The sequence below is a fragment of the Trachypithecus francoisi genome, unplaced genomic scaffold, assembly GCF_009764315.1.
Source record: "Trachypithecus francoisi isolate TF-2019V2 unplaced genomic scaffold, Tfra_2.0 Lachesis_group15, whole genome shotgun sequence".
Taxonomy (NCBI): Eukaryota; Metazoa; Chordata; class Mammalia; order Primates; family Cercopithecidae; genus Trachypithecus; species Trachypithecus francoisi.
Window position 1 is genome coordinate 80,673,629 of NW_022681460.1, and position 26,285 is coordinate 80,699,913.

Here is a 26,285-nt window from a genome sequence, read left to right on the forward strand (position 1 = left end):
TTTAGCTGCATTTGAGCAATCATAGGTGTTTCACGAATTCTCTAAGAAGTGTTCACTGGTAACACCAGTCTCTGGCACAAGTCTGAATGCTCTTGGAGGTTCTGGGTCTTTTTAAATCCCAAGATCTAGCACAACATCTGGCACATAGTAGATCCTCAATCAATATTTCTTTAATTGAAATCTAACTGCTCATGTAGGCTTGGCCTATTTGCCAGTGTTTCAGCTAGGTTCCCATGTACATTTGAAAGTCATGCCTGACCTTTACACAACTAGTGGGGCATCTCTTTTGATTTTAGCTTTGTGATATAGAATGTCCACAAATGAAAAAGTAGCTTTGCATTCAAACATGGGGAGTCATTAAGGAATCAGAGGGATTCTGAACACCGATCTTAATAAAATGAATATGGGAGAATACATAAAGATACAAGAAAACATTGGAAACATTGGTAGTGTTCTTTTTCTCCTCTATTTCCAGATGGCTTTAGAATACTCAGTTGTTCTGCTTGAACTGTTCCATTGTTCTTCATGGCCTGTAATCCTGAAATGTGAGACCATATTTTTCACAAATAATTCTTGCACTGAGTTGGCTATGTTTTTACAACTTAAAACATTGTACCTCATTCTCATTCACATATGAGGTTGACAAATATGAGTCAGAAAAATATCAGGACTCTGAGGAAATGGAAAGCTGAATGGTGGCCCTGTTTCCCTAACTTGGCACTAAGGAGCAAGTGATACCTTCATGGACACGGGCGTTTCTGTGCCCCCAAAGTGGAATGAGTCATGTGGACCATGTTTGCATCTGTGTTCTTTCCTTGAATGTTTCCTCTCCTGAGCAGTGGGTTCCTTTTATTGAATCTAATTCGTTGGCTGGTAACATGTTACCTGGTGAGAATTAGGATATTTTCATCTTGTGATATTTTAAAGAAATTATCTTTATTTTTAATTGTTCATCTAGACATGCCAATGGCTACTTAGGCCACATTTTGAGCAAAACTCACAAGGTGTGTTTTTTTTTTTTTTCTTTTCCAAACCTCACATGTGTACACAAAATGACACAATTTAAAGGATCTGTTTAAAGGAACAAAGCATGAGAAATACAGTGAGATACAAGCTCATAACCAAACCTAAATCAGTGAGCAGATCTGATTCAGCATGAGAAAAGATTACAAAACAAGTCCTAGTTTTGTAGGAAGCACTAACTGAAGACAAAGTTGCAGGACACGCTGCAAGCCCCTTTGTGGGGAGCCATAAGCAGGGAGAAAGAGCCTGGTTTTTACTTAGCCTAGCAGGGAGTTACAGGTAGGTCAGGGTTTCATAAATAAGGTCCTGACAATTCATCACTGCTATCAAAAGGAAGAGCAGGTTTTGCCTATCAGGTCTGGCAGTGATATATATTCTCTCTCTGTGTCTTAATTTGATCTTAACTTTACTGCCAGCTTACTACACACAGTCCTTTGATTCCTTTCTTCTCAAGCAATGGAAGAATTAAACTTGGTGAATCAACTATTGATGGTCCATGGACAAGGAGAACAAGATTGTAAAGAAAAAATCTGTGGATGATCCAATAGCTGTGTTTTTTTGTTTTTGTTTTTTCTTTGAGACAGAGTCTAGCTCTGTTGCCAGGCTGAAGTACAGTGGCGCGATCTCGGATCACTACAACCTCCACCTCCCAGGTTCAAGTGATTCTCCTGCCCCAGCTTCCTGAGTAGCTGGGATTACAGGCACACACTGCCATGCCCAGCTAATTTTTGTATTTTAGTAGAGACAGGGTTTCACCATGTTGGTCAGAATGGTCTCGATCTCCTGACCTTGTGATTTGCCCACCTTGGTCTCCCAAAGTGCTGGGATTACAGGCGTGAGCCACCGTGCCCAGCCACTGTGTTTGAACTAGTAATTGGACTTCTATTGAAATATTGCAAGAGAGCCACTAATAGGCAAGAAAAAAAGAGACATTTTCAGTCTTTTTCTTTTTACCAACAAATGAGGAACTCAAGAACTCTCCAGTTGAATGAAGGAGGCAGCTGCATCCAGTTTATGCCTCATTTTACTTCAGCTTTTTATTGTACTAGTGGCTACATCATGGGCTTACCCGTTGGATATTTGGTAGTTTTTTCTCTGTGAGCTCTTATTCAAGATCTAATTGTAACATAAACACTTTTGCCCTATCAACTCTGAACTAAGAACACCTCCAATCTCATTTATTTAAATTATTATATAATTATAATTTAAACAAAGCAATTTTTTTGTCCCAAGGCAGAAACCCCATTAGCTAAAATAGTGTCTTCTTTCTTACCTCTACTTTTCTTGTCCCCAGCAATTGCCTTCCTTGATTTGACCTCATATACATTAAAAATAGACTACTCAAAAGCCGCCTCTGTACCATCAAACCAAAGTAAGACAAGTTTGGAAACAGAAATACATCTGACATATTCACTTTTGGGGCCTCAGCAAGCTGAGAACTGCAGAACACTAAAGTGATAAAGAAAAATATATCAGTTCATGGTTTTACAGAAAAAATAAAAAATAAAAAGCTAGTGTTAACTTTCCGCAACCTTCCTTCTTACCCACATCATTAATTTCAACTTACCATCCACCTGTTTCATAAGATCGTCACACTTTCTTTAGCACCATCTGACAGTCTCTCCTACTTTAATGAAAATATAATCAACTCTCCAAAGTTTCCCCTGAATCTTAATTCTGCAAGCCTCGGTCTCTCTATAGGAACTTATTACAGGCCAATCAGTATTTCATTTGTATGTTAGGAGAAAAATCTCCACAACAGTTGCACTTAGGAAATGAGTGCTAGCTGTCATTCTATCAGCACGAGGATCAGGTTGATAGTGGCAGGAACAGTCATCTCCCACTACCACACTGTTTAAAAAGAAAGGGGCATCAACAATTTTCATCTAATATTAGTTATGGTGAAACTTCTAAAGAAAAGGTTCAATGCACAGCATTTAGCAGCCTAGAGAAGAACGCTGTAACAACAGATTTTATGGCCAAGTGTCTGCAGAAAAAATGGCAATGAAATTTCAAGGTGACACTCCAAGCTAGAGACATAATTAACTACAATGACCTACCAGGAAGGTAAAGTCTGTTATAAAACTGAAATATTTTCTTTACTTAAATAATACCAACTTCAGCTAAACAGTTGGGTAGTTGTTCACATGAGATTAAGAAAAAAGAAAAATCCAGTTACTATTGACACTAAAGAAATGCACACCAACCAAACACCAAAAGTACTTTGGTACTGTAGCCATAATAGACAAATGTGTGGCACGGGAGCAGGGAATTCCCTGATGGTTAAATGACAGGGTCATAGAAGGTTTTTGAGACCTGCTATGTCTCCTGTGACGCTGACGCACCACCATGTTCTGTAACAAGAGTCACATAAACACAAGCTTAGCAGCTGGCTTGTTAAAACATCGCTGCGTTGAAAAGTGACTGATTCAGGCTTGTTGAAGGGTCTCATTAATCTGAGGAAACGATGCTTGGTGCCATAGATTAAACACTATGGTCTCAAGCGGAATGCATGTGAAATTTCCAAAATGTTTCCTCAAAGACTTTATTCAGTTTTGGTTTGTGACCTTAGCTGGAAAACACACAGATGGACATGGGAAGGCAGTTGAGAAAGACATCTATGAGGATTTAAGTTGGGCAGCTTTCAGAAGATGAAAGATGTTTAAAGTTAAGGCCTTTATCTGCAAACAATAGTATATTAATAAACTCTATACCATATTTACAAATGCATTCTCTTGTATTAAAACTAACAGTATTCTGTTCACAGTGCCATTGTTTATACAGGTAGCAATCCCATAATACTCATGTATTTTGGCATGGGAATCAGTAGCGTTTGGTATTTACAGAAAATGTACATGGGTGAATATAAACATGTCATGGAATCCATAAAAGACAGATTGGCTAATGGTGCAAAGGAATGAACTGTACAGCACCTTCCCTTCGGATTGGATAGGAAACATGGTTTCTTAAACTGAGAAGATGCCAAGTCTCTGCCCCAAAGTGGCATAATAAAGTCAATAGCAAAACAATGAACCCCCTGTTCAAGTTTGGGTACATTGAATGATCTTAGTCCAAAGTTGCAGATCCATTGTCTAGTGCATAAAATATAAAAGTTAAAAAGATTTATTATTTTTATAATAATTATTATTAAAATAGAAAGTACTTTCTCTCACACTCTCATTTGTGCTCTTGCACTTAAGACCAATATCCTTGGCGTTGCAAATATGCTGGTGTTTCTGTCACGCAGATCAGCAGTCAGACGGCAAACGCTCAAACGCTCCAGACTTAGGAACTGCTGCCTGTTCCAGTGCGACCCGGGGCCATGTCGGACAGGGCAGGAGCACCTCCTTCCTCCTAGTCTTCTCCTGGAGCAGGGTGAGCCTGCCCGTGGGATCAGCTCCCACATTACTGAATGTAGTTGCTCATTTCGGCAGCGAATGCTGAGGTGACAAATGGCTTCTGTACATTTGCGAAAAGGAGGGGGGGCGGGTAAGTGGGAGGAAGGTGGCGTTCCAAAGAGCCCCAGGACAACACCCAGAAACTGGCTGGGTTGCTGGGTGAGGGCCCCTCCACGCTGCTTCTGCCCTCTGGGGTCCCTGCCGGAGGAAAGCATCCTCTCTGCCTCTGAGCTGGGCTGGCCTCTAGGGGCTGTCGCCTTCCCGCGCCCTCTGCTCCTCGCTCTCAGTCCCTTGGCCTGCGTGGTCCTGATCGGGCCCGCTGCCACTGCTGCCCCTGCTTCTGTGCTGCTTGGGCAACAGGCTCTTCCACTGGGCCTTGTTGTGCGCGAGGTGACCCAGCATGTTCTCCGACAGTGCGCTGTTTCCCGTGAAATGGGCCCATTCCCGGAAGAGCGGCTCCACGATGTAGCTCATGAAACCTAGAACAGGCAAGGCCAGACTCAGCACCACGGGGCGGTGAAACCCGCTGCTTTCTCCCTCCCAAGCATGACTGGGGACCCACCATGCCCGACTAATTTTTGTATCTTTAGTAGAGATGGGGTTTCCCCATGTTGGCCAGGTTGGTCTCGAACACCTGACCCCAAGTGATCCACCTGTCCTGGGCTCCCAAAGTGCTGGGATTACAGGCCTGAGCCACCACGCCCGGGCTTACTTAGGTTTTATTGTATTTCCTTGATGTGTAGCTGTGGGGCGAAATGGCAAATGTTTTCAGCCTAATAAAAATGTCCAGCTCCCGGGCCAGGAGGGCAAGCAAGAGGATGGTGGCTACCCTCAGCCTAGGAGCATAAGATGTGTCACTTTGGGCTTGTCCCTGAATGGCTTTGTGCCTCAGTTTCCTCATTTGTAATTTGTAAAAAGATGCTAAAGCGAATACTAAACTCATAGGGCTGTTATGACAATTAAATGACTTAATGTACGTACAATGCTTAGAAAACTCTTGGCACATAGTAAACTCCCAGTGAATACTGGCTATTATTTGCAGAGAGAGAAAGACGTATAAGTAAAAAATGTTTTAAAAAATAAAAAAGTCTCTGCCGGAGCTAAAGAAGGCAGGTGGGGAAGGGATGGAGAGGGCAAATGACACCAGAAAGGGACACCTCACAAATTTAGATCAGCTGAATAATTCATACCCTTACCCTGTGGGATATCTTTTTCAAGATGATCATTTTACAGTCCTGTCTTGCTTTCAGTTATGTTAAATAACTAAGTTTAAATAAAGTTCACTCATTTTCAATACAGAATTTTACTTGTATAAAAGTCCTGCTTTAATGACTAGATAAGATTGTTTGCTATGAGACCTCTTTGTTTGCATGTCTGTTCTCTTACATATTTAAGATTTGTTGCTTTCTAATCGTGTTTTGCTGCGTTAATGTGCTTTTCGTAATAAACATGACTTGTTTATTGGAATCATCACAAACTTGGACTTATTTAGGTTTTATTGTATTTCCTTGATGTGTAGCTGTGGGGAGAAAGGCAAATGTTATTCAGCCTAGCAAAAATTTCCAACAGCTAATCCTGTATGTTTACAGGCATGTGAATTACAAGGCTAGATTTGATTATCTTTTTGTTGGACAAACAGCAGACACTTGGCCTTTGAGAATGCCATAGAGATGGAAGAGGGATGCAGCAATACACAGTGTTACTATACGTTTCTGCATTGTCTCATCTTATGTGAAATATGATTTAAATATTGTGAGATCATAGTAGAGAACCTGAACTGGAGGGGGAAAGTTAAGCCAGTGACTTGATGTCTGTATTTGGAATTTTGGTAAGGTTGTATAGGCTGTCAACAGATGAGGATTTCATGTTTTGCTTGCTGTTCTTGAATTTTCTTTACCTCCTCCACAATATCCATATTTAATTTCTAATACCATTCACCTTCAAAGAGATGCGATATTAGATATCTAAAGACAGGTTGCAAAATTAGACTATTCTCAAGTTCAAAGTGTGAATATTTATCAAGTTTATCTCAGTATAAAAAAGTTACAAATCCAACATTTTAAAATCCCACTCTCGAAAAAAAGAGAAGCCTCACTTTCTTAAGTGACCCTGGCATTATATTTATACTTTTCGGATATAAAGACTTCTTATGCTAGGTAGGAAAGTGATTTTAAAGTCTGAATCGACACTAAGAGGCAGTTTTTCAAATTAAGGCTTCCACATTATCAGATTTGGAAACCTGTTCCATCAGTGTGTTCTGCCAGCCTCTCTCTTCTCAAGGGATGAACTAACATTGCTGGGCTGTTGTCCTCCTGGAGGAATGGTGGGGTGGTAGGGGGTTGGGGGGAGGAAGGGGGAGTAGGGAGGAATGGTAGCCTCAGAGTAGACAAGGATTGAAGGAAAACCTCTCTCTTTAGCCTTCTATAGATTTCACCAATTAGAGATTCATTTGATTTAATACCTTTTTATTTTTTGTTTTAATTAATTTTTAAAGAGATGGGGTCTCACCCTGTCACCCAGGCTGGAGTGCAGTGGTGTGATCATGGCTCACTGCAGCCTTTACCCCCTGGGCTCAGGTAATCCTCCTGCCTCAGCCTCCTGAGCAGCTGGGACTATAGGCACATGGCACCACACCCAGCTAATTTTATTTTTTTGTATTTTTTGTAGAGATGGGGTTTTGCCTTGTTGTCCAGGCTGGTTTTGAATTTCTGGCCTCAAGGGATTTAATCACCTCAGCCTGCCAAAGTGCTGGGATTACAGGCATGAGTCACCCCACCCGGTTAATACCTTCCTTTTAAAATGTAGAATTTGGTAGAGAGAGGGAAGTGTGGAGCTGGGGAGGAGCTATTAAGCCCTAGTTCCATTTGGGTAGATATAAATTACTTAAAAAGAAAAATCAGATCTAAGCCTGAGAGTAGCTCTCAGAAAATTCTCATTTTGGATTGAGGCAGGAAAAAGAGGGGAACATTTCAGTCAGAGGAATAAGGACAGAGGAAATAGCTGCATTACTTAGGACCCACTGGAAAAATCATTGTCTTGGGTGCTAGAGCCTGTAGCATCCACCAAGTTCCGTTTATCTCTTTGGGTTTTTCCTGTTTAGCCTGATCTGTCCCTGCCACCCCACTTCTCAACCCTCAACCTCTACGAGTTGGCAGATGTGGAACAGAAGCAGAGAAAGATCTATGTACTAAGGATTGTTTTATAATCACCTTCCCTTTCTCTTTATTATTGGTGTGCTGGTATAGCATCCCTAGGATTTTCCTATTCACTCAACCCCCAGCCCCTTTTTAAAAGAGGTATCTATGGTAACCACATTTTCTTGAGCTGAAAATCAGGACATATGATCTGACAAAATAAGTGTGTTCTCATGACAACAACAGGACAGAATCTCTGAAATCAGGTCTGTCTCACAAATCCAGGTTGTGTGCTGAACCACGTGAGTCCTTTTGTTTGGGGGGTTCAAAATGTCATTGACAGTTGCCTGGTAAATTTCTTTCCCGCTAGAGCTTAACACAGGGAGCCTCAGGATCAGGACTTTGGTTAGCATCTAATTTTGAATCATGTCTGCAGAACCTCCATGGCTAAAGCAATTGATAGGAGAGAATTGCCTCCCAGGAGGCTGAGGCTGCAGCTGCATTTCTGTTGCTGATACTCCCCCGCCAGCCACCCAGCAATTCTGTATTATCATCTTTTCTGGGTTCTAGTTTTCTTTTTATGTCACCACCCCCAGCTCCCAACTTTGGGGTGGAGGAAGCTGTTTGATTGTGAAAACTACATAACAATATTAAGGACAATTTGACTGGTAGTCAGGGTCAGAATTTATAAGGAAAAGAGTTAAAACTCTGAGTTGAGGTTCAATGGAAGTAAACTGCAAGGAAAAGAAAGACTTGCTTTAAAGGTAGGTGCAATTGGTGGAGTGTCTTAAGGTGTGATAGAATTTCTTACTGGAGCAAAAATATTTCTTCCACTACAGTGCCTAAAATTTCCACAGATTTGCTTCTTGGTCTAGTGCATAACTTAATTAGATAAAGCAATAATTATTTTGGATGCACTGGCATCATACTTTAACAGTTTCCCACCATTGACATTTGAAAGAGTGTGGTTTAGGAGAATAACCTGAAAATAAGTTTTGAAGGAAGGACTAGTGAAATAGGGGATCCCAGGAGGCAGCGGGATAGCATGGCTCACAGGCTCTAGGCCTAGAGATTGGGCTCTTGGGAGCGAGTGTTAGGGATGAGGGGTAGTGACCCAGATTGGAAGGGTCCTAGGGCAGATTCTGCTGATTCCCACCTTCAAGCCCTGAAGAGAGCACGAATAGTTGATTCTTGTTACTTTTCTTCTACTCTTTTTGGTTTTGATTCTACTCTAAACTACAAAATTAAAATAATACAAGTTAAGGGCCTATAACAAAGCTTCGATCCTATGTATCATAAGATCTCGACAGATAATTAGCAGAGTAGTCATGATTAAAATGTTAATTTGGACTCAGCCATTCAAAAGGATGTTGATTAAACCTCCAGTGCTGATCTTTGGAAAGCTCTGTGTAGATCTTTTCTTTGTGACTTTTGTGAGATGTGCCAAAGGTATTTATCTGGAATTAACACTGAATTCAACTCACCAATTTGTATACTAGGGATGGAATCTTTCTGTTGATTACAAAGAGGACTGATTTCCAGTTCAAATTTCTGTTCAAGTTCACCTAAGAAGAAGAAAAAAAAAACAACACACATTGGAAATCTAGAATTTATAAAATGAGTAGTAATAATTTTAATGACCTCGTCGGAAGAAGTTATTCTGGGAATTACTGTTTCCTGACTTGTTATCACTTAAGGACCATTCAGCACTGTCTTGCTCTGCCTTACTTTGGTAGTTTCCGTAATAATTTAAAATACCATGGTTCCAATGACCATTCATAATGGCTCATTGCAAGTAGGTGTGCTCTGGGACTAGAATAAATTTTTGAACAAGACCTATAAAAACAAGAAAACAACAAATGAGAAGTTTCCTCACATGAAATAAAAGTTCTGGCTTTAAGTGACAGGTTAAGAAAACAGGTTTTATCCTTCCTTCTCCCCACTCCACTTTCACACTGCCTGAGCCTAGTCTTGTTTCACCTGAGGACAACCAGGAACAATAAGTAGGTAGGGAACGAGGTAGAAGGACTAGAAAGATCTCATCTAAGCAGCACCTCAGTCTGTAACCACAACATTAATCAGAATCTTCCATTCTGATTCCTTAGAATTTTACCTAATGCAACTGAAGGTGAAAAAAGTATAAAGGTCAGAATGGTGTTCTTTTTCTTTTTGAGACAGGGTCTCATTCTGTCACCCAGGCTTGAGTGCAGTGGCGTGATCTTGGCTCACTGCAGCCTCGAACTCCTGGGTTCAAGCAATCCTTCTGCTTTAGCCTCCCAAGTAGCTCGGACTACAGACATGTGCCACCACGCCTGGCTAATATATATTTTTTAATTTTTATTTTTAGTAGAGATGAGGTCTTGCTATGTTGTCCAGACTCGTCTTAATCTCCTGAGCTCAAGCAATCCTCCTGCCTCCGTCTTCCAAACTGTTGGGATTACAGGTGTGAACCCTCAGCATCCAGCTTGAAATGTTTTTTTTTTAATGCCTTTGTCAGCTATTAGGCTGGTGCAAATGTAATTGTGTTTTTTTTTGCCATTACTTTCCATGGCAAAACCCGCAATTACATTTGCATCAACCTAATAGAAGATCAAAGGAGAAATGCATTGTATAAAACTTCATTGAAATACTTCATCAGTCCTTCCTAAGCATAAAACATTGAGTGTTTTTTCCAACACAAAAGTTAATTTGGTTAATCAGTGGAAAGTTCACAGTTGTGAATCTACTCTGCTAAAGTAGAAGAGATAAAAACATTTATATAGTGATTACTGTGTGCCAGGCACTGTTCTAAGCATTTTACATATGTTAATAAAAAATCGTCATTGTTTTTTGTAAGAGGCAGGCTCTCACTCTGACACCCAGGCTGGAGTGCCGTGGTGCCATCATAGCTCACTGTACCCTTGAACACTTGAGCTCAAGGGATCCTCCCGCTTCAGCATCCTGAGTAGCTGGGACTACAGGCATGTACCACCACTCCTGGCTAATATTGTTTTGTTCATTTTTTTTTTAAATAGAGAAAGGATCTCTCTATGTTCCTCAGGCTGGATTCAAACTCCTGGCTTCAAGTAATCCTCCTGCTTCAGCCTCCCAAAGCATTGGGATTACAGATGTGAGCCCCCCTCCCAGGCATATGTTAATTTAATCCGAATAATAACCTTATAATCCCCATTTTACAGATGAAGAAACTGAGACACAGGGAAGGTTAAGTATACTGACCCAGTATGTTGCCAGTAGGTCACACCAGTAGTAAAGTGGGGAGCCTGGATTCCAGCCTAGGAAGTTTGGTTTCAAAGTGTCTGCGCTTAACCATTGAGCTGAAGCCCTCCCGAGGCCACAGTTCTGTCATTTTAAGACTGTAGTCTGCCTCATGGGGTTTCTTGTCCCTGGTAATCCTCAAGGCTGAAGTGAGGAAATCATTCGGGCTTAACCTGAGTGGTTCAGGGCAGTCTGGCCACCCTAACTCTTCAACTCCAGATGATCATAGCCTTCTGAGGGCAGGCCAGGACAGCATATAATATTAAGACAAACTCTCCTAAAGCCAGTTCCACTCCTCACCTCCATATTTCTGTTAATAGTGATTTTTCAGTCAAGTGTGACACTTGGGAGGAGTTGTCTTTTCTCCCTTCCCTTCACCCTCCATCTCTTCTGAGCCTGGCTGCAGACCCTGCTACCTCCCTGCTTGTTTCTTCCTCTTAAATCTTGTTTCACATCCCGTTTCTCCCTCTTAGATGACCTTTTTTTGGCCGCCTTTCACTCTGCTTTAACCTGGTCTGGTGTGTTGATAATTTATTCTTAGTTGTTGCTTCTTAGCTAGTTTTCTTCTTCCAATTCTTCTTCCACTTCAACTATATACATTGCCCTAAATGCGCTTTTTGAGATGATGCCCATTGTCATGTTCTCTATTGTAGCCTGGTGTCCAGGGGCCTCCACAATCCTTTCATTCTTATCTTCTATGAGACTGAGCTGGTCTACAAGGCAGGGTGCATCCCTGCCTCAGTGGTTTCCATTCCATTCTATCTAGATCAGTGCTGTCCGGTGGGATTTGCTGCAATTATGGAGATGTTCTCTACATTGCCCACTGTGGTAGCCCCTTGAAATATGATCAACAAGACTGAGGAACTCTATTTTTTATTTATTAAATTTTAATTTAAATTTAACCAGTCACATGTGTCTTGTTGTTACCATATTGGAAAGTATAGAATAATGCACATCACTCTGTACTGAGCTCAGATCCTACCTTTCAAGGTACTGGATCTTCTCCTGTGACCTCTATCATTAGAGGTTTTCCAATTAGATCATTTATTCATTCATTTATTCAACACGCTTATGTTTCAGACACTTTGCTAACCAATGTAGAGAATATAAAGGGGAAGTTTGCATAGTTTCTTTCCTGTAGAAACTATACTAATTAGTACTTTGAGAGTACAAAGCATAGACTACCTGTAGTTCTTTGTATTCTTCATAATATCTCCAGTGGGGTTTTGTACATAGGACAATCAGTTTTGCTGAGGACTAGACAAAGCTGGAAGCAGACATTCAATAAAAGGTTCTGGGAAACTAGTTGGTTGAGATGATATCAATCTATAGTCACAAGAGGACAAAGTCTAACTTTTTAAGGTTTTTTGGGGATGAGGAGGGAGGTATATGGTATTTGGAATCCTAATCTCTGTTTTGAGAATATAACAGTTTTTCTAATTCATGGGATCTTGTTGTCCTTTCCCCCTGTGTCTTCAGCCTTGATTTTAAGAGTTTTCCTTTGCTTAACATCATGAATCACATTAAAGATACTTTGTCCAGGACTGTTAGTAGTCTGTGGAAGCCTGCCCACCAAGAGCAGGCTGGAATGAGCTGAGATTTGAGTCCAAATCTTAAACTGAAAGATTAATCAAAATGACACAAATCATCCTTATAGAATTAAAAAAATAATAATTCAGTAGGGAGGACAGGCAGTTTGGATGACCAGGGAATCTAATCTTCTCTTTTTTTTTTTGAGACAGAGTCTCACTCTGTCACCCAGGCTGGAGTGCAGTGGCGTGAAGTCAGCTCACTGCAAGCTCTGCCTCCCGGTTGATGTCATTCTCCTGCCTCAGCCTCCCAAGTAGCTGGGACTACAGGCCCCTGCCACCATGCCCAGCTAATTTTTTTTTTTGTATTTTTAGTAGAGACGGGGTTTCACCGTGTTAGCCACGATGGTCTCGATCTGCTGACCTCGTGATCCGCCTGCCTCGGCCTCCCAAAGTGCTGGGATTACAGGCATGAGCCACCGCGCCCAGCCTATAATCTTCTCTTAAAACAAGCAGAATTTCTACTAGACCATAAGGCTATTAGATAAAAAGGACTAGGTCTACTCTTTCTATTCTTCCTCTGCCAGGAAACATGCCAGAGGAAGGTATATGAAAGCCTGCTTTTAGTGATCAGCCTCACAAATGTTTTAGGTTTTTCTGTGTTATGTGTGCATATATTACTAGGACAATAAGCAGTTTTGAGAAAAGACGATTTTTTTTTTTGGAGACAGAGTCTTGCTCTCTCGCCCAGGCTGGAGTGCAGTGGCATGATCTCGGCTCACTGCAACCTCCGCCCTTCTGGGTTCAAGCAATTCTTTTATTTCAGTCTCCTGAGTATCTGGGACTACAGGTGGGTGCCACCACACCTGGCTGATTTTTGTATTTTTAGTAGAGACTGGGTTTCACCATTTGGCTGGGCTGGTTTCAAGCTCCTGACCTCAGGTGATCCGCCTGCCTCAGCCTCCCAAGGTGCTGGGATTACAGGCGTGAGCCACCGTGCCAGGCCCGAGAAAAGAAATCTTATAGGTTACATTTCTTGGTTGATACCATTTACTGTACTTAGTTGACAACTTTGATTTACTGGCACTATGGGCCTTACTATCTACCTAAGTGACATGGTCCTGCCCCAAGGTGCTCAGAATCCAAATAAGGTGCAGGATGAGAAAACAAAAGGTTTACACTGCAGTCGATGCTGACTTGTGCACTTTAATCATGCTGGACATGATTGAGTCAAAACCAAGTGGGCTAGACTCTTTCCTCTGTCTCATTGTTTGATTTGCAAGGCCAGAGATCTTAGCCCCTCTCTCACTATGGTATTTCAATATTTAACATATCAAACAGTAAAGAAAGTATTGATTATATCCAATTTAAAGCCCCCTAGCTCCAATTTCATCATATTTCCTTTTGTTTTACCCTCCTTGGAGATTTTATTTAAGGGCGACCTGATATTTTCATTTCTAACCACTTATACTCAATTCAAGTGAAATTATATACAGAGTTGTAGGAGTTACGTGAGCCCTTTTATTCTGAGAGAAAGATACAGTGAGCAGAGCCTTCTGGCCCCACATGAGCTCAATCAATTCTTCTTCTGTCTTTGGGGCCATCACGATGTTATTGACGCATCTGTCAATGGTGCCTTCTCCAAAAGGCTCACTGTTGCTATTTGACCTCCCCACAGAGCTGGTATGTGGGACACTTCAAGCTTTATTTGTTCTCAGCCTCTCAAACCTGATTCTGTCACTAGCATGAGGGCACTGCTGATGCCTGAACAAACATCCTGCACATTGAAACCCAGCCTGAAGAAACAAGGCTGTATTTAAAGGCTGATACCCCACCCAACAGCAAGATCCTGCTTGCTAATTCATTGCTTTATTTCTGAATGAGGTTAATCTTTAAAAAATTATACCCTAGTTCAGAGCCACTTGTCTTTTCACAGCAAAATCCTTCTACCTCATTGTTGAAACTATATTTGAAAGGAAGAACTCACTTTTTGGTCAGCTGTGTCCAATTTCATCATTAATTTTTTTTTTTTTAAGAAAGCAAGGAGAAAGAATACAAAAGGAGTCTAAGTTCTTCTGTCAGAGTGGAAAACATTGACCTCAAACGACATTTAGCCTTTAGGCTGCACTTAGCTCATTAAAATGAAAGTCAAAGTCAAAATCAAACTGTCCCACACATTCTTATATCCACAGAGGAGAGCCATTTATAATCAATGTCCCACTTTTGCTCATTTTTATTTTGCCTCATTACTACCTGTTTCTGTAGTAAGTCAATGCGTCAATGTTATTTATTTTTAACTTTTTCCAAAAAAGCGTTGGATTAGTTCCAAGAGAGTTAAAGAGAAAGGTTAGGATAACAAGAGTTGATGAAAGAACAAATGTCATGATAGATCAGCCATTTCCTGTTTTATTAGGATAAATGCCTAAAAGAAGACAGGGCAATGAAATCTCAACTGTTGGATCACTACTAACCTTGCCTGTAGAATTCTTCACAGACCCTTTCACTCCACTGCTTGCTCATCTCCCAGATTCTACAAGGATTACAAATGTCGGCACACTTCAAGGCGATCTGAGAAATGAGAGGGCAGGGAGAGATTGTCAGAGGATCCTCCTTCAGTTGCAAAGCACCCCAAGCCAAAGGGACTATCAGGCTGTTCAGTCTGCTCACAGTACCAGGCCCATATTTACAGAGTACCTCCCCGACATGCTTCTTCAGGAAACTGCACTTATTCACCACTATACAAAGCCTGCATTGAGAACGCTGGCTTTATAGCAGTGAGGAGAGAAGAGCCACAGTCCAAGGACATGTAGCTTGCTGGAAGAGACTTGGGTGGGCAGGCCAAGGAAAGCCATGGCCTGGCTCCTTCTGTAGTCCCACCTCCTGCAGGCAGGGAGGTTGCAGGGTCCCTGGCCAGGCTCAAGTGAGATCATCTGGACCTCACTCTCACAGTAGCCACACTGACGAACTCCATACATCACTTAAATTATGCGTGTTGGCATTTATGTCTGCATGTGTAAACTCAGACTGCCAGTCAGGGAACGAAGTCATATCAAACCTAGGAATGCTTTGTTTGCACAGCTAAATTAGGGCCTTCTTGGCTTGCCTCACACTGGTCTGGATCTGGGATGCCAGCTTTTTGTCAGTAATGATGACCCTACCAGAGTTACCTTGAATTCCCAGAGAAGGAGATGATCCCTTTCAACCACCACCTGCTACCAAGAGACCAGCAGTGTTCATTGGTTTGACCCAATTCCTTGGGATCACAGAACAGAGAGCAATGCTGGAGTCTGGAAGAGCCTTGGATCATATCAACTTTCAAATTTAGTTGCTTATATTTGTTTCCTGGTTAGTGGGGGTACCAGTACATGTTGAAGTAGGTAAGTGTCAGAGAAGCCTCCTCCAGCCTCTGCCTTAAGGAATGCATTTGAGTTAGCAAGACTTCCTTTTGAAATGCAAGTGTTCAAGGACAAATCTTTCAGCTATTCACAGCTTGGCTTTAGTCACTCCAATCAGACACCTGGCTGATCCTTGTGCCATTCAGGGACTAGGAGCCTAGTTTGGAAAGAAATAAGGAAGGAGTCATAGTTCTACAGCTGGGAGTATGGTATTTCCTGGCAAGGATGGAGCACTTTGGACAGCTACAGAGGGTAGCATGAAAGCCTGGAACACAACTGCATGATTCAGTCTCCAGGTGTAGCTCCATCTCCTCTATCTAGATGAGTCTGGGGTCCATTCACTGTTTTTTGAGCCAAAAGAAAAGGAAGACAAGAGAAAATGGAAGATCAAGAAAGAAGGTTCTGGTTTGGATACCAGGCCACATTTTTATTTGTGATGTCCACTCTGCCCTGATGTAATTTGTCATGTCACAAATGGCTTCTTGCCATGGAGTAAAACAGGAATGGACTTGACCCAGTGTAATTCAATTCAGTTCGACTTTATTTTTTGCTGCCTAAAAATAAGACCAGATAAACATGTTTAAGACCCAGATGAAAACAGAAGTTTAGATAGTAAAAGGAAATCAAGTTAAATAGGTTTAAGGTAAAGGGAGGCCACTTGTCTTTCAATTTTTGTATGTACTGTAGTTAATATAATATGCTTTTGTGTTTCAGAAACAGGTTTTTAAAATTGCATGGGTATCACAGTAGCTGATTTTATACCAAGCCACAAAATGTGGTAGACCTTTACTGCATGCAGCCATCCGGCAGGATTACTCTGTGATAAATGAGTTACTGAACAAGAAAAATGAGATATTATCAACTTGTTGACCTAAAACCCAGATTTTGCTTGGTTGGGAACCACTTATAACTTTCATGCATTTCAAAGCCTTTACTAAAATAGGTCACTGCTCTAACTCATACCATCGGAGATAACTCCTTCTCAAATGTGCTAAAATTATTGATCATGGCCCTGAGTGGATTTTTGTTGTTTTGTGTTTTTTTAGAGACAGGATCTCACTCTGTCACCCAGGCTGGAGTGCAGTGGTGCAATCATAGCTCACTGTAGCACAGCTGAGTGTTTTTACTCAACAAAAAGAATGACTTTTATTGTTTTGTTTACCTGAAGCATAAAGTGCCTGTCGTGTGCGTCCTCCAGTCTTAAGTCTTTATTGTGGAGGTGAGCTTTCAATCTGGTCAAAAATTCATTCTGCCTGTTGATGTCTGTTGCCAAGATCAAGGAGCCCAGCTGCTGTTCAATATCCTGTCTGCATCCACAAGAATGAAAGAGAAAAACACACACAGCAAATCCCTTTGATGAGGGTGATTGATTTCATCATCAGGTGGCTTGTAATCTAATTTCTGCCTTTGATTCTGTTTATTACACAATGTGCCAGTCTGTCACTGCCTAAGAGCAAGTCTCTCACCCACCAGTTCCGTCCTTGGACAGGAGGCATGCCAAGAACCGTATAAAGTGATTGAAACCTTGAAAAACGAAGTTGTGGTAGTGTAGACATTCCTATGGGTGAAAAAACCTGAAAGCCAAATAGAAATGCATGCTTTAGGGAGGACACAAAAGACTAGTGGAATCATGAGGTCTGTGGTGTGTTTTTAGGGTTCATACGTGAAGATGTGCATGGAGAGAGAAAAGGGCATAACTATAGTAGTAAAAATGAAGAGAATAATAGTAAATGGTACTATGGGATGGAAAGATCCATCAATGGAACACAATACATAGACCAGAGATTCTGGAACTTCAAAAACAATAACTAATTAAGACACTGTTACAAAACCAGTGGGCAAGAGATATATTAGTCAACAAATGATATAGAGAAAATGGGATATCTTAGAAAGATAAAGCAAGTTAGAGCTTTACCTCACATATAAAAAGTAATAAAGGAAAGATCTATAAATATTTGTAAAATTTACCTTTAAAAATAAAATATATTTAAGTAGAGTGCATAGGGAATACATATATAGTTTAATGAATAAATAGAAAATGAACACCTTGTAATCACCACTCAGGTCAAGAACACTACCTGCCAGTACCCCAGAGGTCACATTGCCTGTTTCATCACATCCCCTTTCCTTTCAAGCCCGGAAGTAACCACTTTCTTGTTCTTTGTTTTAATAATTTTCTTGCTACTTAGGATTTTACCACCTGTGAGTGCATCTCTAAACCACACAATTTAACTGCTTTTGAACTTTAAGTTATATGGTATGTATCAATGACTGACTTCTTTAGCTAAACATTATGTTTTTGAAATTCCTTCACATTGATGTATAGGCTATAGTTTATCCTCTTTTGTTATAGTGTACACCACTCTGTAAAATTCCATTGATAATGAAATCCATTCCATTATCCATTCCACTTTTCATGGTCACTTGAGTTTTTTCTAGTGTTTGGCTACTATGAAAAAAGCCACAGTAAATATAATTATATACCTCCAGTTTTGCATGTGCAGAAGTCACCCTAGGGTTTATATTCAGGAATGCAATAATTGGATGACAGGGTATGTTTACCTTCAATTTACTAGATAATGTCAATTATTTCCAAAATGATGGTATCAATTTGCACTCCCAGCAGTAGCAGATGAGATTCTCATTGTTCTACATTCTTACCCTTTACATTTTTTGCCAGTTTGATGGACATGTCATGCAACTCACTGTAGTTTTAATATGAATTTTCTTGTTTACTAATGAGGCTAGACATATTTTCATGTGTTTATTGGCCATTTGTACTTCTTCTTTTGTGAAGTTTCTACTCTAGTTTTTGTCTATTGTTCTCTTAAGTTGTCTTTTTCTTTTTGATTCTGAAATTCTTTACATATTTTAAATACTGGTCCTTTGTCAGCTACGTGTTGCAAATATCGTGTCTGTGGTTTGTCTTTTAGCTGTCTTTATGATGTCTATTGATGAAGTCTTAATTTTTATAATTTTTATTTTAAAATTTATAAATAGAGATGGGAGTTTCACTATGTTGACCAGGCTGGTCTCCAACTCCTGGCCTCAAGTGATCCTCCCATCTCCACCTCCCAAAGTGCTAGGATTACAGGCATGAACCACAATGCCACCAGGAAATCTTAATTATTAATGTAGTTTAATCTATAAATCTTTTTATTTATGGCTAGTTTTTTCTCCTCTTTAAGAAATTTTTCCCAACTCTGATGAAAAATTTCCCTACATTATATTCTAAAAGCTTTATAGTTTCACCATGAACATTTTTGTTTTTAAGCCATATATACATCTTTAATCCAGTTCTGAACATAAAAACAATTATATAAAACAGAAAATTCACAAGAGAAATACAAAATATCTCAAAAAATAAAGGGATATTAAATATTAGTATAGCAGAAAGCAAATTAAAACCACTAGGTGATATTATTTCTCCCATTTTTATTGGTGAGGATTAAAAGTAATTGCTAAGTAATTTGCTGAATTATCGAAAGATTGTAATACCCAATGCTGTCAATGGTATCAGAAAAATGGTTCCCCTCATTCTTTGTTAGGGAGTACAAATTAGTACTATGTTTCTGGAGGGTAATTTAGGAATTAGTGGAAAAAGCATTTGATGAACATAAATAATTTGACCAACAGTCCATCTACAAATTAACATTAACATGTTAGTAAAGATATAATTAGTAAAGATATGTTACAAAGATGCTTATTCTATTGTTGTTTATGATAATGAAGCATTCTTTGGGGAAAAAAATCACAATTTATAACGAGATTAGTGAAATAAACCATGGTACACTCATACTGTGCAATTATGAAGTATGTACAGCTATAGTAACTGACATTGAAAAATGTCATCTTTTTAATGCTAAAAATGAAATGCAAAGCATGTAAAGCATGATCTCTATGGTCATAGAAAATAAATTGGAAAGATCTATAATGGGATTATGGTTGATTCTTAAATTTTCTTCTTTATACTTCTCAAAATTATATGAATTCTTTGAAAATATGAATACTTATTAAATTTATAATTGGAAAATAAAATTTTAATTAGGTGAAATGTTTCATGAATCAAATTAAAAGGCAAACTAAAAACTTCAAGTAATATTTACCACATGTAACAAATGGTTGCTGTAGTTAATATACAAAGAGTTCCAACAAATGTATAACACTGATAGGAAAATAGGAAGAGACCAAATATAAAAATCTGTTCTCTAAAGAAATAGCAACGATCAGCAAATATATGAAAAATTTCAATCTTGGTTGCAAGTAAAGGATGCTACTAATTTAATGAAAACTACTTTCTCTCTCTATATATGTATTTGTGCATATATATATTCATACAAAAATGTCAAATTTGCAAATATTTTAAAAAGATAATAAAGATAAAACTCAGTTTTGGTGATGGTACATTGGTACATTTTCTTATAATCCATCAGTGGGAATACAGGTAGATGCAGCCTTTTAGAAGAACAATTGAATAATATACAAGAAACTTAAAAATTCAGACCTTTCTGACCAACAAGTTTTATCTACAAATACTTCCTGAGAAAACAAGAGTATCAAAGTTTGGGATATTGGAAACCATTTAAATTCCAAATGAAAGGCAGTAGTTGTATACAATAATATATGACTGATAAAATAATTTTAATTTATGTAGCAGGTTTAATGATTTGGAAAAAAAGTCTTTATAGTAAATAAAAAATTTCAGGACATAAACTGTAAAATAAGCTCCCCAAATAACCATATTTTGTTAAAAGAAGTTTGTTTTGAAAAAAGACTAAACAAAAATAAACTAGCCAGGTTAACGTGAACTATCTCTGGATGGCAGAATTACTAGTAATTTCAGTTTTCTCTTTCATATCACGCTGAATCAATGAAAGTGCTAAAAATCTCCTGTTTTTGGCCCTTAAAAAGAGCAACTTCACATAGTTCAAACTAACACTTTCCTGACTTTTCCTTACTTTTTATAATTAACCTGCCCAACTTTTAAAATCAGAAAAATGACATTAAATCATTTACCTGTGATAGAAGGAATAATAATAATGATTATGATAATGACTTTTGTTATAAAGTTTTCACATATACTATTGTATAACAATTATTCTTCTGGCAAAAGCAATTTATAACACTGTGTTCCACAAAGACACATAAAAATATATTTTTCAATGGAATCCATAGACATGAAATGAATATTTCAGGAAAGAAATATTAGTTGAGTAACAGGATGAATGCAGGTACTGACTGGGAGAAGCCTGGTCACCCAAGAGTCCTTTCCCCTTTCTCTTGCATTTTCTTCTTTCCTGTTCTCACTATTCTTCCTTTCCTTCTCCTCCTTTCTTTATCTGTCTCTCCCCTTACCTCCTCTTTTCTCTTCTTCTCACTTGATTTCTTGCTCTAGTTTTTAGTTCTTTTTACATTTAATTCTTCCAATCTTTGCAATTTATTATTTTAGTAAAAGGCATAAGTTTTTATTCCATGCACGAGAGCTGGTTTTATTTAGTTTCAGGGAGTAACAATTTATCAGAACTGAAATTCCTCCTGCAAATTTCACATTCCTCTGGGTGCTAGGAAACAGCATGAGATCAAATCAGAGGGCCAGGAATCAATCCACAACCCAGAGTATACTGCTTGTTCAGTTGGGAGACACCACTTGGTCCTTGACCTCAATTTATGTGCCTGTCTTGAAGAAGGGTACAGCAATCTATGTCCTCTTTTCACCTAAGTTTCTTGGGCTCTGCACGTGTTCATTAAACAGATCAGAATTAATGGCGGCCTTGGAAGCCAGTATTAGCAGCTAACTTGGGACCGGCAGGAAAACGAAGCAATGGCCTCGGATTTAGTGGGACTCAGCCTACATACCATGGCTATCAAATAGTGAACCAGAAAACGAGTGTCTCCCCTTCTGTTTAAAGTGCAAGAGACATAAGGTAAATTAATTGGTGAAAAAACTGCTAGGGCCATTTCAATTACTTAGCAAAAGACATTTTAGAAAATAATTTCTGACTTCTATTTTCGCTAAGACTGGCAATTACAAAACATACTTTTTTGAACTCTAGCTTGAGAATGCCTGGGTTCCTTCTTGATAAATATTTATTATTTGGATCTACATGGGAGGACAATTTTGCTAAACTAAAGGACGGGAATTTGGCAAAGCCGAGCACTGATGCTGAAGCGTGTGAAAACTGAGAGCTGTTTATTATCCCTCTTCCTGACTGTAGGTCATTGACTGTGCAAGGCCCTTTGAAAGCACACAGAGAGATTTTGGTTTCTGGGCTGCTGTAACTGACACCAAATCTCCTCTGATAGACAGCTCAGTGCAGGCAGGAAGCACAGCCGGCTGGCCCTCTGCCATTCACGCAAAGGGTCCCAAGCCTGCCCTAGAGAAAGTGGCTTATCTTTACTGTGTGCACATCAGTATGTTTCATCTCGGCAGCACTTACGTCATTTCCTTTGGCAAGTGAGCAAGAAGCCTTGATTCTCGAAGCATGCCAATTGTAGATCGCCAGTGGTGATTCTCCAGGACAGACATATTCTAGAAAGAAAGAAAGTAAGAGTTATAAACGAGAGGGAAGCCAGATACTGATCTTTCATGCTGAATACAGCTCCACGGATGCCAGCATTTTCCCTCCAGTTTATACCTGATGACACAGAGGCAGACCAGGAAGAAAAAAAACAAAACCCACAAGATAAAACAACCATGAGGTCTAGTCTCAAGGCTATGATGATGATGGGAGAACAGCAGGGCCCGCGGCTGACCCTCTGCTGCAGGGTTGAATAAGGATCTATTTCCAGCATCATTCACTCCTGCCTCTGCCCCTCTTTAAATAGCTCAGTCAGGCCATGCTAAATGAAAGAAAATGAAACAGGTAGTGATGGATACCATGGCACTATAGTCATAACATAATCCAAGATTATACTAGCAAACTGAATGGAGGCAAACCTCACAGTCTCTGGTCTAATCTACTGCACTGACCATCATTTCTTAACACTAAGAACCTCCTAAGACCAAACCACCAGGGTAGCTGGTGACACATTCAGACTCCTGAGTTGCAGTCATTATGGTTCTGATTTGATAGGCTTGTGGTAATACATTCATATGTACACTAAGGTTTGAGAACCATTATCTTGCAGGCAGCTCTGCCGGTAATCTTTGTGACCAGCACCTTGGCATTTAGCTGATTAAATCCGTGAGTTGGAATCTACAATTGCTTCCTTGCTCAATTATCTTAACATTGCTGTCCTTGAGGGAACCTGTGTTATATTCAATCTCTCCCTTGACCTGTTATTTTAAATATGCTTTTTATCTGAACAATTAACCATTTAAATGATGAATATTTCTTACACTCGATTGTGTTTTGTTCTAATTGGCAAACACTATGTCCTTACCACTGACTTCACAGATATAGAATAAAACTCCTCTTGACATCAGGCAATATTTTATTTGTTTATTCAGTCTCCATTTTGTTTCAAGAGTGGTTATAATCTTACAAAACATAAGAGGATAGTTGCTATGGTTTGAATGTCCCCTCCAAAACACATGCTGAAACTTAATCCACAATGTGACAGTATTGAGAGGAGGGGCCATTCAGAGGTGATTGGATTGTGGACTAATCTATTCATGGATTAATGGATTATCATGGAAGATAAAGTGGTAGCTTTATAAGAGAGGAAGAGAGACTTGAGCTAACACTTTAGCATGCTCAGCCCCCTCTCTGTGTGATGCCCTGAGACGCCTCAGGACTCTGCACAGAGTCTCCACTAGCAAGAAGACTCTCACCAAGATGCAACTCCCTCTATCTTGACCTTCTCAGCCTCTATAACTGTAAGAAATAAATTTTGCTTCCTTGTAAATTACTCAGTTCCAGGTATTCTGTTATAAGCAACAGAAAATGGACTAAGAAAATAACATTCAATAAAAAGTGAGAGACACTGTATAATTTCATACATATAAGGTACCTAGAGCAGCCACAGTCTTAGAGACAGAAAGTAGAATGAGTAGTTGCCAAGGACTAAGGGGAGGGAGGAACAGGGAATTATTTTTAAATGGGCACAGGGTTTAGTTTTGCAAGATGAAAAGAGTTCTAGAGATGGGTGGTGGTGATGATTGCACATTATGAATGTACTTAATACCACTGAATTGCACACTTCAAAATGGTTAAGATGGTAATTTTTTTTTTTTTTTGAGACAGAGTCTCGCTCTGTTGCCAGGGCTGGAGTGCAGTGGCGCGATCTCGGCTCACTGCAAGCTCTGCCTCCTGGGTTCACGCCATTCTCCTATGTCAGCCTCCTGAGTAGCTGGTACTACAGGCGCCTGCCACCATGCCTGGCTAATTTTGTTTTGTATTTTTTAGTAGAGATGGGGTTTGCTGTGTTAGCCAGGATGGTCTCGATCTCCTGACCTCGTGATCTGCCCACCTCGGCCTCCGAAAGTGCTGGGATTACAGGCGGAGCCACTGTGCCTGGCCTAAGATGGTAAATTTTATATTACATGTATTTTACCACAATTACAAAGTAAGGGAAAAGAAGCAAGGAAAATAATACGGTGATGAAATGGAGTCAGAAGTGAAGCTAAAAACCATCCCATTATATCATGCCCCTACTGTATCTGAGCCACCCATATCATGTTCAACTTTTTCAGCAAATGAGGAAAGAGAATCTCTGTTAGTGACACAATCAACCAATGCTCCATGAGGAAAACACAAGTCAGGAAAGCTGCAACTGTTCTTGATTCTAAAACCACACACTCCTTTGTCTCCAAGACTTTGTTATGAGGTAAGTTTCACGAGGCTGAGTCTCATACCCATCTTCTGTAGAGTCTGTCCTATTGCTATTCATTTCACTAATTGCCAACGAGTCATTATTCTTTCTTTATCACTTGACCATGTTTGCAGCAGTAATGAAATTTTGTTACTTTTATCAACTGGTCTATTATTTCCTTTTGGGCACACAACAAAAGAGACGGTTGATTGGAAATCACATGCTAGACTAGCTTGTTTTGATTGTAAAGATCTAGGAGAGAAGAGAGTGATAGATTAGTGTGATGTAACAGATGTTCAATTCTGCGATGACATTTAATTCAGTCGCTCATGAGTTCATTTGCAAGACTAATTCAAGTAGATGTGAATATGAGTGCCCTCCTGTTAGTTTTTCAAGGGCCAGAAAGCTGTAACAAGACCTGATGATAAATGACACCATATCCCCTTGTAGTGGAACAAAAATGTCCGGAAGATGGCCTTAAGCATGGTGATGTATGCCAGCCTGACTTAACATCTTCATTAATAATCTTCCTGAAGACAGAATAAAAGGATACTTGGGAAATTTGCTGGTGAAACCATATTTGCAGATGAGCACCAGGGAAATGCAAGAAAATTGGGTTAGCTTGGAAGCTGGTATGGATTAAAAGACAATAGAGTAGATGATTGCAAACACAGCCTTTGTGGAAGAGTCATTACGCATGAAAGCATGTTTTGGCCAGAACTGCGGTGGAAATAGGGGCACTATGGTGGTTTCCAGAGAGTAAGAAAAGAGCAGCATGGAGAGGAGAGACTAACATTTATCAATCACCAACTCTGTGCCAGGCACTTTTCATGCCCTCATCTAAACCTCACATACCTCTTCACTATTTTGATCATAAATTCATAGGTCATAAAAAACTCAGGTTTCTTAGGGAGGCCACACAGCTAATGAGTAGCTGAGGAAGGCATCAGCCATGCCTGCAGACTCAAACCTAAGCTCTGCATACCACCCCTGCTGCCTCCCAAGAATTTTCTCTGTGCTACCACATCCAAGCATCAGAAGCCTGAAATTGACAAGCTGATAAATACCTGGAATTATACCGAATTTGCCAAAATTACCTATAGTTGCTGCTCAAAAAAACAAAACAAAACAAAAAAAACCAAAAGTTGATTGTTCTAATTAGATATTAGTTTCTAAACCCACATTGGAATTCTTGCATTTACCTCTGAATCTGGTTCTATTGCTAAAAATCTTGTGGTTTGAATATGTTATGATTGAGTAGATTTAGGTCGTTTTGGGGGAGAACTCATTGTTCACTCTCAAACCTCATCTCCAATCAGTGTCTGAATCCTTTTGGTTTTTCCTACGTAGTGTCACTTGTACCTAGTCATTCCTTTCATTGAAGCCACCCTATTTCAGTTTTACCGTCCTCCTTCATTGTTTTTCTTCAAGCCATCCTCCTCACAGCTGCCAGATTGTGACCTGTTTATTTGACAAAATGTTCTACATTCTCCCTAATTACTGGTTGAAACACAAATATTTATCAATCACCCATTAATGTGCCAGGTTCTGTGGTATGCATTGGGGATCCAAGGATAAATAAGACAGAATTTGTGCTCTCAAGGAGCTCTCTGGCCTTTCGTATGATCATGCTATCCACCTCCCCCAGTGCCCTGTTCCAAAGCCCACAATGGATCCACGTAAGACAAGTTAAGTCGAATTCCTTAGCTTGACATTCAATGCTTTATGAGATTGTCCCAACTATCATTTTGTTCCTAAATGTTTACGATAACTTAATACCTTTACCTCTCCTTTCCA

At 39.7% G+C, this 26,285-nt stretch overlaps 1 protein-coding gene across 1 annotated transcript in view; it reads right to left on the bottom strand.

Moving 5' to 3' along the window:
* Positions 1-917: 917 nt before the first annotated feature.
* Positions 918-26,285, bottom strand: part of PDE7B (phosphodiesterase 7B) — a 360,697-nt gene continuing 335,329 nt past the window's right edge. The window contains exons 9-13 of the mRNA XM_033235376.1: positions 22,172-22,263; positions 16,897-17,041; positions 14,811-14,907; positions 9,040-9,120; positions 918-4,900 (exon numbers count right to left, since the gene is read on the bottom strand). Coding sequence (XP_033091267.1) covers positions 4,665-4,900; positions 9,040-9,120; positions 14,811-14,907; positions 16,897-17,041; positions 22,172-22,263 — 651 coding nt within the window. The 3' untranslated portion in view covers positions 918-4,664. The remainder of the gene's footprint in view (positions 4,901-9,039; positions 9,121-14,810; positions 14,908-16,896; positions 17,042-22,171; positions 22,264-26,285) is intronic.